Source organism: Oryx dammah, unplaced genomic scaffold (assembly GCF_014754425.2).
Source record: "Oryx dammah isolate SB20612 unplaced genomic scaffold, SCBI_Odam_1.1 HiC_scaffold_11, whole genome shotgun sequence".
Classification (NCBI taxonomy): Eukaryota; Metazoa; Chordata; class Mammalia; order Artiodactyla; family Bovidae; genus Oryx; species Oryx dammah.
Window position 1 is genome coordinate 44,405,274 of NW_024070195.1, and position 12,163 is coordinate 44,417,436.

General features: G+C 38.2%; 1 protein-coding gene across 7 annotated transcripts in view; it reads left to right on the forward strand.

Moving 5' to 3' along the window:
• Positions 1 to 12,163, forward strand: part of LOC120869874 (muscular LMNA interacting protein) — a 305,414-nt gene that overhangs the window by 225,651 nt on the left and 67,600 nt on the right. For all 7 annotated transcript variants that reach the window (XM_040249174.1, XM_040249175.1, XM_040249176.1 and 4 more), the window contains exon 10: positions 7,062 to 7,106. In XM_040249174.1, coding sequence (XP_040105108.1) covers positions 7,062 to 7,106 — 45 coding nt within the window. The remainder of the gene's footprint in view (positions 1 to 7,061; positions 7,107 to 12,163) is intronic.

Consider the following 12,163-nt stretch of genomic DNA (forward strand, 5'->3'; position numbering starts at 1 on the left):
CCAGCCATCTCATCTTCTGTCATCCCCTTCTCCTCCTGCCCCCAATCCCTCCCAGCATCAGGGTCTTTTCCAGTGAGTCAATTCTTTGCATGAGGTGGCCAAAGTATTAGAGTTGCAGCTTCAGCATCAGTCCTTCCAATGAACACCCAGGACTGATCTCCTTTAGGATGGACTGGTTAGATCTCCTTGCAGTCCAAGGGGCTCTCAAGAGTCTTCTCCAACACCACAGTTCAAAAGCATCAATTCTTCGGCACTCAGCTTTCTTCACAGTCCGACTCTCACATCTATACATGACCACGGGAAAAACCATATCCTTGACTAGACGGACCTTTGTTGGCAAAGTAATATCTCTGCTTTTGAATATGCTATCTAGGTTGGTCATAACTTTCCTTCCAAGGAGTAAGCATCTTTTAATTTCCTGGCTGCAATCACCATCTGCAGTGATTTTGGAGCCCCCCAAAATAAAGTCTGCCACTGTTTCCACTGTTTCCCCATCTATTTCCCATGAAGTGATGGGACCAGATGCCATGATGTTCGTTTTCTGAATGTTGAGCTTTAAGCCAACTTTTTCACTCTCCTCTTTCACTTTCATAAATAGGCTCTTTAGTTCTAATTCACTTTCTGCTACAAGGGTGGTGTCATCTGCATATCTGAGGTTATTGATATTTCTCTCAGCAATCTTGATTCCAGCTTGTGCTTCTTCCAGCCCAGTGTTTCTCATAATGTACTCTGCCTATAAGTTAAATAAGCAGGGTGAAAATATTCAGCCTTGACGTACTCCTTTTCCTATTTGGAACCAGTCTGTTGTTCCATGTCCAGTTCTAACTGTTGCTTCCTGACCTGCATGCAGGTTTCTCAAGGGGCAGGTCAGGTGGTCTGGTATTCCCCTCTCTTTCAGAATTTTCTGCAGTTTATTGTGATCCACACAAAGGCTTTGGCATAGTCAATAAAGCAGAAATAGATGTTTTTTTGGAACTCTATTGCTTTTTCGATGAAGTCTGTTCTCTATGTCTGTAAGTCTGATTCTGTTTTGTAAATATGTTCATTTGTATCATATTTCAGATTCTACCTGTAAGTTGAAGGAAAGTTACACGGTTCAAAATAGCCTGGATTTAAAACTCCTCTCCAGATCCTCCTCACCATTCTATACAAAACAAAGAACTCTCTCACCCTAAGAATAGAATGGACATGAAGGTTGATTATGCCCAGCTCCCAGCCCTTCCCAAATCTACTGTCAGTGAATTCAAATCCTTTGAGCCTTAAGAAAACTCAGGACAATTCAAGTTAACAGAGAAAAGGTCAAAGAGAAACACTTTAATGCTATTGAATTGAGAGGGACATAACTGTTGAAGGAGAAAAAATTGCTAAAAGTGTTAGTGCAGAGGGTAGAAGGCAAAAGCAAGTGTTTAACACTTTTTACTTGCTGCAACTTGATTTTATTTCAGTCTCCCAAAAGGGTGTCTGCTAGTGTGATGCCAGATACCCATGAGTCAAGCATAGGGAACAGCTGCAGATTGCACGGAAAATTAGCATTAGAAAATACCTGAGGAGCTTGGTTTTTCTTTATGTGCCTCTGGCATGAGATCTATGGAAAAGGAAAATGGTTTATCCAAAGTGGGTTCTTTATGTTTGGTGATCCATGTGCTTCTGTACTTAGTGATAGCACCCACTCTGCTTTCAGTTCAGTTATCATTCACCTCTCAGAGGGTAAAAACCACATTGACATGTGTGTCCTAAAAAGGCAACGCTAGGCAATGACTGAAGTGCTTGGTTTTTATTTATGTGCCTCGGGCATGAGGTCTTTGGCAATTCATTTTTTCAGTGGATTTCAAATCTTTGTTTCTTTCTTTAGTCTAACTCTATTAGTTTGCATGTAACTTGCCTTTTTAACAGATTTTCTTTGAAATAAGAAGTTTTGATTCTCGCACTTTTTAGCCTGCTCTGTTTGTCTTAAAAAGTTTTGTGTTTTTTTGGTTTTCAATGATGATAAATGGGTTAAAATACTTGCACTCTCCACCTTTTCTTTCCTTAGTAATTAAAATGATGTCAAAGGCTATAGAATGTAGACCATAGGACCTTGTTTCACACAAGAACCAGTCTCACACTCTCGCTGATGCTCTGCATGGGTAGATCAAATGTCTAATATGCTTAGTGCTGTTCAAATCCAGTTTCAGGTTTGTTTTTAGGTACCCCATGTTCCTTCTCATCCTTAGTTTAGTTTTTTACCAATGGGCAGTTGTTTAAATATAGTAGTCTTCTCTCACTATTCACAGCTCCAATCTCAGCTCACCAAACAATCTTTCCTTACTCTTGAAAAATCATTGCTAGAATATTGGTAACATAACTATAGCTACAGAATTTAATAAACAATCTTAACCCATATTGGGCAAGGAGAAGGAGGCTTCTCTAAGGGTTTGACACAACTAGATTAGTTGAGAGAGTCTGGTTTTATTAGTGATAATACACATAAGCCAATATTCTTTTTCTTTGATAAAGGATCTGCAGTGGCTTTACTCCACCCTAAAGTTCAAATTTAATTCTGTTTTTTTTTTCCCCCTCTGGAAATAGTTTCTCCTAATAGTGATATGAAGTCCATTATATTAGATGAAATAAAAATGTATTGGGGATGTCTAAAACACCTTATTGTTATATCATCATTCTCAGTGAAGAAATTTGAGGGACTTGTGGAGATTGAATACAAAGATATATGGGTTTTTCCCTAATTTAATCAATATATTTGCCTGAGCATTTTATCTTTTTTTCTCTATGACAGTCTGGTATTATTTAGCAAAAGGTACTGAAAAATGTTAGTAATGTGGTTAAACTGTGCAAATATTTGTAGTGAGTGACTTCTTTTTTCCTTAAAATTATTGAGATAAAAACTTAACTATGTTTTAAAAAATATTCTGTTTGTTGAGCGTGCTGGGTCTTCATTCTGCGTGGGCTTTCTCTGGTTGCGGTGAGTGGGACCCCTCTCTAGCTGCGGTGTGTGGGTTTCTCACTGCGGTGGCTTCTCTTGTTGTGGAGCACGGGCCCTAGGGCACGTGGGCTCAGCAGCTGTGGATCTTGGGCTCTAGGGCACAGGCTCAGCAATCGTGGCACACGGGCCCAGTTGCTCCACCGGCTGTGGAATCTTCCTGGACCAGGAATCGAACCAGTGTCCCCTGCATTGCAAAGCAGATTCTTAATCACTAGACCACCAGAGAAGCCCCTTAACTGTTTTGTTTCCATCAAGACACATTTAGTTCAGCATATTTCATAGAAGCTGTTTAAGGAAATGAGAAATTCTCTCAGTATTCCAATAGTGAAAAACTAACTAAAGGAAAAAGATCCTAAGACATTAGAAGTAACCATTATCAATATTGCATTAGGACCAACCTAGATAGCATATTCAAAAGCAGAGACATTACTTTGCCGACTAAGGTCCGTCTAGTCAAGGCTATGGTTTTTCCTGTGGTCATGTATGGATGTGGGAGTTGGACTGTGAAGAAGGCTGAGTGCTGAAGAATTGATGCTTTTGAACTGTGATGTGGGAGAAGACTCTTAAGAGTTCCTTGGACTGCAAGGAGATCCAACCTATCCATTCTGAAGGAGATCAGCCCTGGGATTTCTTTGGAAGGAATGATGCTAAAGCTGAAACTCCAGTACTTTGGCCACCTCATGCGAAGAGTTGACTCATTGGAAAAAACTCAGATGCTGGGAGGGATTGGGGGCAGGAGGAGAAGGGGACAACAGAGGCTGAGACGGCTGGATGGCATCACGGACTCGATGGACGTGAGTCTGAGTGAACTCTGGGAGTTGGTGATGGACAGGGAGGCCTGGCGTGCTGCGATTCATGGGGTCGCAAAGAGTCGGACATGCCTGAGCTACTGAACTGAACGAGGTTAAAAACGAAGGCTTTGGTAAACTGAGCAATCACTGGAGTGAGCATTCTGAAGGACAATTTTCTGTAGCATGGAAGAGTCAGAAACCTTAGTGGACACTAACCTGGTCCACAGCTATTAGCCAGGACAGCTAGAGGTAGGAAGCCATTGGCCAGGACAGCCTGCTGCCTTAGAGCAACCAGGAATGACAGTGAACAGTGGCCATCTTGGTGAAGAATGGCATGAGTCAAAAATAAAAAACAAACCGTGATAGACACAGTACAAGAAGGACTGCAGGCGTCTGGTTGTCATGTTTAGTGATTCACACTCCTGTGTGCTTGGCAATACCATGGGAGTCACTCAGCCTTCAGTGTTCAGTCATCATTCACCTCTCAGAGGGTAAAGACAACATGGACTCATCTGTCATAAACCCTGAAAATATTTGCAACTTCAAAAAGAATAGAAATAGTTTAGAAACACAGCTGTGTCTTAGCCCAGTATATTTATAATTGTGCATCTGTATTTGACCACTTCCTGGACTTCTCTGGGCCAGTGGTTAAGACTCTGCACTTTAAATGCAGGGCACAAGGGTTTGATCCCTAGTTTAGGAATATCTTGTATGCCACATGGTGCAGCCAAACAAAAAATTATAGATATTGCCCACTTCCCAACAATGGTGAAAGCTGAGCTGATATAGAAGCCCAGCCTCCCATTTAAGGGCAGAATAGCTTGAGAAAATGTAACTGTTAGAGTATATATGTATCTCAAACTACAAGAAAGAAAGTGAAACTGTGGCTGCCAGATATGAAGAGAGAACTCCAGGTGGGAAAATAAAATATAAGGTGGGGAAGTAAGTATAAGTTCTGTAGGACACAGGTACATCAGAACCTAGGAGCCAGGAAAGAGTTTAACTTTCACTATATGGTGAATCTGAGAGCTCGAAATGAATCCTTTGTGTGCATCCAGGTGTCTGGAAGGCCCCCTATCCATGAAGTGTGGGATAGAAATAGACATACATCCTTCCAACATCTTTACCCTGCACTCCTGGGAACCCTGCACTCCTGCACATCCATAAAAAAAAATGGGTGCTAAACTTATGAAGACAAAGGATTTGGAGCAAGTTCAATGGAACTTCCCAGGTGGTGCAGTTGATAAAGAATCTGCCTGCCAATGAAGGAGATGCAAAAGACAATGGTTTGATCCCTGGGTCAGGACGATCCCTGGAGCAGAAAATGGCAACCCATGCCAGTATTCTTGCTTGGACAATTCCATGGACAGAAGAGCCTGGTGGGCTACAGTCCATGGGGTTACAATGAGTTGTGTGCCCACAACTGAGTGCACACGCAACAATAAACCTATGAAACTTGAACACGTGGAGACCTGCGCCTCTGTGAGTTTGATGAAATAAAATGGAAACTTGTCCAGAGCCAGTGAAACTCCTGGGACCCCCACCAGGGCAAACATGAAATGTATTATGTATGGCATGGTTTCCCAACCCAGAGTTTCTCAGATACCTACAGAAATCTTCACTAAAAATACCCCGACTAAAGAGGAGCTCAGAATCAAAACTAAAATGTCACCAAATGAGTGAAGGACATCTTGGGACAGAGGCATGAAGGAGAATCAGTAGATACAAGAAACATGAGATTTAATCATGCGTGTGTGTGTGCTAAGTCGCTCAGTCATGTTTGACTCTTTGTGACCGTATGGGATGTAGCCCGCCAGGCTCCTCTGTCCATAGGATTTCTCTAGGCAAGAATACTGGAGTGGGTTGCCTTGCCCTCTTCCAGGGGATTTTCCCGACTCAAGGTTTGAACTGGGCCTCTCTTATGTCTCTTGTGTTGGCAGGTAGGTTCTTTAGCACTAGTGAGTGCCACCTGGGAAGCCCGATTTAACCATGAGAGATTATAGAAAAATCTGGAATGAAATATAAATATAATAAAAGTGTTGAAATAGTTAAAAGGAGTTATGGACACCATAAAAAGATCTAATAAAGAATCAAATTGAACTCCTTGAGGTTAAAAATGCTGTCATAAAAATATAAAATTCAGTGGCCATGTTTAATGTATATTAATATTGATTCATTAACTGTCAGGCTTATGTGTGGAAACAATCCAGAATGCAGCATAATGGGATGAAAAAATATGACAAGGAATTTTATGGAAATGAAGGATGGATTCAGAAGACCCAACATATATTTCACTGAAACTGTAAAGAACAGATTAGATGTAATAGGAGAGAAGCAATATGTGAAGAGATTCCTAGAGGATTTTCCAGAATCAAAGAAAGATATGCATATGTATACTCAAGGAGTATACCAAGCCCCAGAGAAGGATACGTAAACGGAGGTCACCCTCAGACACATCATAGTGAGCTTACAGAATTCCTTGGAGAAAAACCTTAAACACTAACCAAATGTGAAGACAGATAATCCAAGTTATGACGTTTAGACTGACAGCAGTTAACAGAAGTCAGAGCAAGTGGACAGTATCTTCAAGATGCTGGGAACAATAACCATTATCCTAGAATTCTATGTTCAGGTAAATTCTAGCTCAAGAGGAGAACAAAATAAAGACATTTTCAGAGAGAGTTCAAGATGGGAAGCTCTGGAAAAAAAAAAAAAAACTATCAAAGCATTTACTTCAGTGAGAAGGAAACCAAATCCAGAAGAAAGGTGTGAAATTCAGGAACCGAGAATGATGAAACAATATTAATTTAAAACAATTTAAAAAAACAGAATATTTTTTTCATGAAAGGTTTATTTTTTTAATATGAGTAATTTAAGGAAAAAAATCTGTTGTTTTCTTTTACTATAAATAAATATAAATAGCTAACAGTGTTGGTATAAGTAGAATATGGAGTGTATGGAGAATGAAATATTACATCACCTTGAAGAATTTTTGATGCCTTTTGCTGGTGCTTGTGTTAAGATGCTAAGGAAAAGCACTTTGGAAAACATATTTACCACTATGTGAGCTGAATGAAAATGTGTGGGAGAAATATTGAAAGGCAATGAGCAAAAAATGTAAAACAATTATTTTAGAGTTGACATAATGGTATTTTTCCTTAATATCTGTCAAAAGTCTACAATTGATATGTATTATTTTAATAATAAAAATTTCAAAATACTTTAATAACATAGATGTATTTACTAAATTATGAATTTCACTAAAAGACACTATGTTTATAATTTTGCAGGCAAACCTCTCCTCACCATCTTCTACGGTATCAGAGAGTCAGCTGGTATGTATCCTGTTATTAAATCATAGACCTGGTACTTTAGAAAATCCTAATCTTTCAAGATAGATTTATCTGAACAAAAATGAATCAGTTCTAATGAGGTGGATGAAACTGGAGCCTATTATACAGAGTGAAATAAGTCAGAAAGAAAAACACCAATAGCGTATATTAACACATATATATGGAATTTAGAAAGATGGTAGCAATGACCCTATATGCCAGACAGCAAAAGAGACACAGATGTAAAGAACAGACTTTTGGACTCTGTGGGAGAAGGCGAGGGTGGGATGATTTGAGAGAATAGCATTGAAACATGTGTATTACCATATGTGAAACAGATCACCAGTCTAAGTTTAAATCATGAAACAGGGCATTCAAAGCTGGTGCACTGGGTCAACCCAGAGGGATGCGATGGGGAGGGAAGCGGGAGGGGGGTTCTGGATGGGGGACTCATGTACACCCGTGGCTGATTCATGTCAACATATGGCAAAAACCACTACAGTATTATAAAGTAATTAGCCTCCAATTAAAATAAATAGATAAATTTTTTTTAAAGTGAATTGAGGACAAATATACTATGAATAAGTTTCTTTGCTTACTTTTCTAGGAAAATTTACTGATGCTTTACTAAAGCTCCATGCTGGTTGTTTTGTAGGTTACAAACATGCATAAAAACATACATAGACCATGTTTGCTGGTAACTTGCATCCTGGTGGTGGTGGTAGAATAGAGTGGTCAGGGCTGGAAGCAAGATACTGATGTTTTAGAGGCAAGGATTCATTTCCTGGTGGGAGAGATCAGAAAAGGGTTCAAGAACAAGGTCATCTTTAATCATGTAGGGTAGGTTCTGAACTTGGGGAAATAGGAAATGAGATGTTTCAGGCGGGAAGATAAAGAATGATCAAACCAGGGATGAGCAACAGAAATATAGTATGAACCATAACTATAAATCACATAGGCAATTTAAAATATTCTAGTAGCCATGTAAAACTAAAAAGAAACCGGTCACATTAATTTAAATACTATATTTTATTTATTTAATATACACACATTATCCTTTCAACATACAGTAGTATAAAATTGAGATTATTTTCCATTATTTTTGTAGGGGTAAAATCTTTGAAATCTGCAGTGTATTTTATATTTACAGCATATCTCAATTCAGACTTGCCACATTTCAAGGGCCCAACAAGGGGGCTGGTGGCTACTCTGCAGGACAACACAGATCTAGGCTCTAGGATCTGTTTGTTATTTATAGATAAATATTTAATTAAATAGAAAAATTACTTTTTCTTACAGTGTTTCATATTTCTTATTGTTACAAGTGGTTAGCAAATGGGAACCATGATATAAACTGACTAGATATTATTAAATGTCTTTTAACTGTTTATAATTATAGGTTCCTAAACAATAGACATGGTAAAGGAAGTGAAAAGGAATGAAAATATCTAGTAAAATGAATGAAAATATCTAGAAAAGTAGTGTGATACTGATTCTTCTCTTTTAAAGCAATTATTTCTATATCCTACATCCATAACCAACAAGTCATCTTGTCATTATCATGCCAAAATGATAACAATGTTTTATTTGTAGTGCTAGAAAATCATAAAGAATGTAATTTGACTCTTAAAATAGCCTGACTGAAGCAAATGGCTTGGGTATGGTGTTTATATGTTGGTGTTTATATGTATAGTTTGTATATGAGGAGTGTTTGTAAGGAGATACAACCAGTCCATTCTAAAGGAGATCAGTCCTGGGATTTCTTTGGAAGGAATGATGCTAAAGCTGAAACTCCAGTACTTTGGCCACCTCATGTGAAGAGTTGACTCACTGGAAAAGACTCTGATGCTGGGAGGGATTGGGGACAGGAGGAGAAGGGGACGACAGAGGATGAGAGGGCTGGATGGCATCACTGCCTCGATGGACGTGAGTCTGAGTGAACTCCGGGAGTTGGTGATGGACAAGGAGGCCTGGCGTGCTGTGATTCATGGGGTGGCAAAGAGTCGGACACGACTGAGCGACTGAACTGAACTGAACTGTGTGTATGCATTTAGTGTCAGTTGGTTTAGAATAGTGGCAGGCAGTATGCTAAGTCGCTTCAGTCGTGTCCGACTTTGTGCAACCCCATAGACGGCGGCCTACCAGGCTCCCCCGTCCCTGGGATTCTCCAGGCAAGAACACTGGAGTGGGTTGCCGTTTCCTTCTCCAATGTATGAAAGTGAAATGTGAAAGTGAAGTCGCTCAGTCGTGTCTGACTCTTAGTGACCCCATGGACTGCAGCCCACCAGACTCCTCTGTCCATGGGATTTTCCAGGCAAGAGTACTGGAGTGGGGTACCATTGCCTTCTCCGGCAGGCAGTATAGCATAGTTGAAAGGATGCTGGAACCTACCTTTTACTTCCTACTGTGACACTAAGCACTGGACAGTGAGAAGTCAGGAATCTGAGAACCTGGGCTTCAATTTCCTAACTGAACAATGAAAGCATTCAATTACACTCTGTCCAAGCCTCTCTAAGGCAGAGTCCATGGTTACTAGCTCAAGGGAGCGAAGGCGTTGCCATGGAAACAAGCACTATGATAACATTATGAAGTTGAGCAGTTTCCCACTTTAGATATGGAACTATTGTTATAGCTATTTTAATATTTAAAATAATGATATATGTACATGTTTCTTGAGAATAATGTTTGAAAATGAAGAAATATTTGTATACTCAACATAGTGCACAAAAAACAGATTTTAGGTGTTGACTGTGTGTGAATGTATATATGTATTATCAGACTGACATGTATATGGTATATATATAGATATATGATTGATATATGTATAGATGTCAGTCTTGATATAATATTTTACAAAATATTTTAAGAAAGCAAATATGATTTCATGAAATAAGATATAGTATAAATGACTCATTGTAAATGTGATAATGAACTTTTTTTGGCCTAATCAAATAATTCTATGAATTTGACTCTTGTGTTCTCTAGGGGAGAAAATGCAAAGCATTGCTTTAACTGATGTTGATGATAAACTTTTTGCATTTACTTTAGACCTTTTCTATAGAGAATTCAAGAAATTTTTTAGCCAAGTTTTAAATTAAGTTTTAATCCCCAAATGCACTTGAGATCTAGGTAGGTTTGTGAAGTGATTATTCTCCAGCAAGCTATCACACACAAAAAGAACATCTCTTGGACTGATGTAATTATTCAGTTTAATCACTGACTTTTATCTCATTGCATTAACCCTGTACTTACATTCCCTGAGTATGGAATAATGTAGAAATAATTACATACTAGTGCTACTGTATAAATTTGCTTCTTAAAGAATTTATAATATTTCTGCCCTTAAGTATTGTCATTTATGAAGTAAATTATAATTTTTCATTTTTATGAGTGGATTTCCAATATTTGCCATTATGAATTCTCTTTTGAGTTAAGTTCTGAATAAAATGAGTAAATAAGGATACCTTTGAAAAACTAATATTTGTATATATATATATATATATACACACACACATTTAAATGTGTGTGTTTGTAACATATGCTATGCATATAAATGCCATATTACAGGTAATTCTGATGGCACATACACAAATATATGTATTGCTTTTTGTTTATACATGTGTAAACATGTGTATAACACAGGAAAACAAAATTTGGGGGAACATATGATAGATTATGGTTAAATTATGTAAATAAATATTCTACACTTTGCATGAAATAAGCAGTTAATTAGAATTATTTGACTCCTATTTTAGGGGAGAAATGTAATAAATTGTTTGAAGTGAAAATAAATGATGGATTGCTATGGTAGCCTAAGCTTAATACAGAAGCCATTTTGTTTTTGAGCTTTGGCTTTTTACTCAGCCATAAAAAGTAACACATTTGAGTCAGTTCTAATGAGGTGGATGAACCTAGAGCCTATCATACAGAGTGAAGTACTTACTTCAGAAAAGGAAAGGTAAATATCATATACTAACACATACATCTGGAATCTAGAAAGATGGTGCTCATGAAATTATTTGCAGGGCAGCAACAGAGACAAAGACATAGAGAACAGACACGGCAGGGTGGGGTAGGGCTGGGAAGGAAGGAGAGGGTGAGACGTATGGAGAGAGTAACGTGGAAACTTACATTACCGTATGGAAAACAAGTAGCCAGTGGGAGTTTGCTGTATGGCTCAGGAAACTCAACAGGGGCCCTTTGACAACCTAGAAGGGTGGTGTGGGGAGGGAGATGGGAAGGAGGCTGAAGAGGGAGGGGACGTATGTATACCTATGGCTGATTCATGTTGAGGTTTGGCAGAAACCAACAAAATTCTGTAAGGCAATTATCTTTCAATTAAAAAATAAACAAAAAGACCAAGAAAAAAACAAACTTTTTTTTCATTTTTTTTCTTTTTAACTTGGCTTACCTGATCACATTATAATTATGCCAATTCAACACTTCAAGGAAGAAAAGAAATGTGATCTTTCCCCTTACTATTAAAATATTTCCACTGTTTACCCTGCAAGCCAAATTATATAATATTAGGGATATTTGCTGGCCCCTGTTCCAGCATCCTTTCAACTATGCTAAGTGTTTTGGGGATCCTTTTGAAACTTGTTCACCAATTATGTCTCTGTTTCTTTATTAAACAGAAACTTAGTACATCAAAACTGGGAAGGGACTTAGAGATGAGAGTGTGTTGGAAATACTTATCTGGAAAATGGAGGTTGGGACAACTGCTGTGTGAACTTGAAGGGGTTATTGTAAGGCTCACATATCATAATATGTGACGTTGCCAGTGTAATCCTGTATGGAATTGGATGTGTTGTTGTTTAGTTGCTAAGTCAGGGGGTCTATTATTGCACAAAAAACCTCTGAAATATTATCTCTGAAATTTACTTTGTGGCCATTTTGCAGATAAAGAAAGAGGGTCACAGAGTTTGAATAGATTATCTAAGATCACAGGGTTCATGCTCATCTTTGTTGTGTGACTTTTATTTATTTTTTTTATTTTTTATTTTTAAATTTTTTTAATTAATTAATTTATTTTTAATTTTTACTTTACAAATATCATT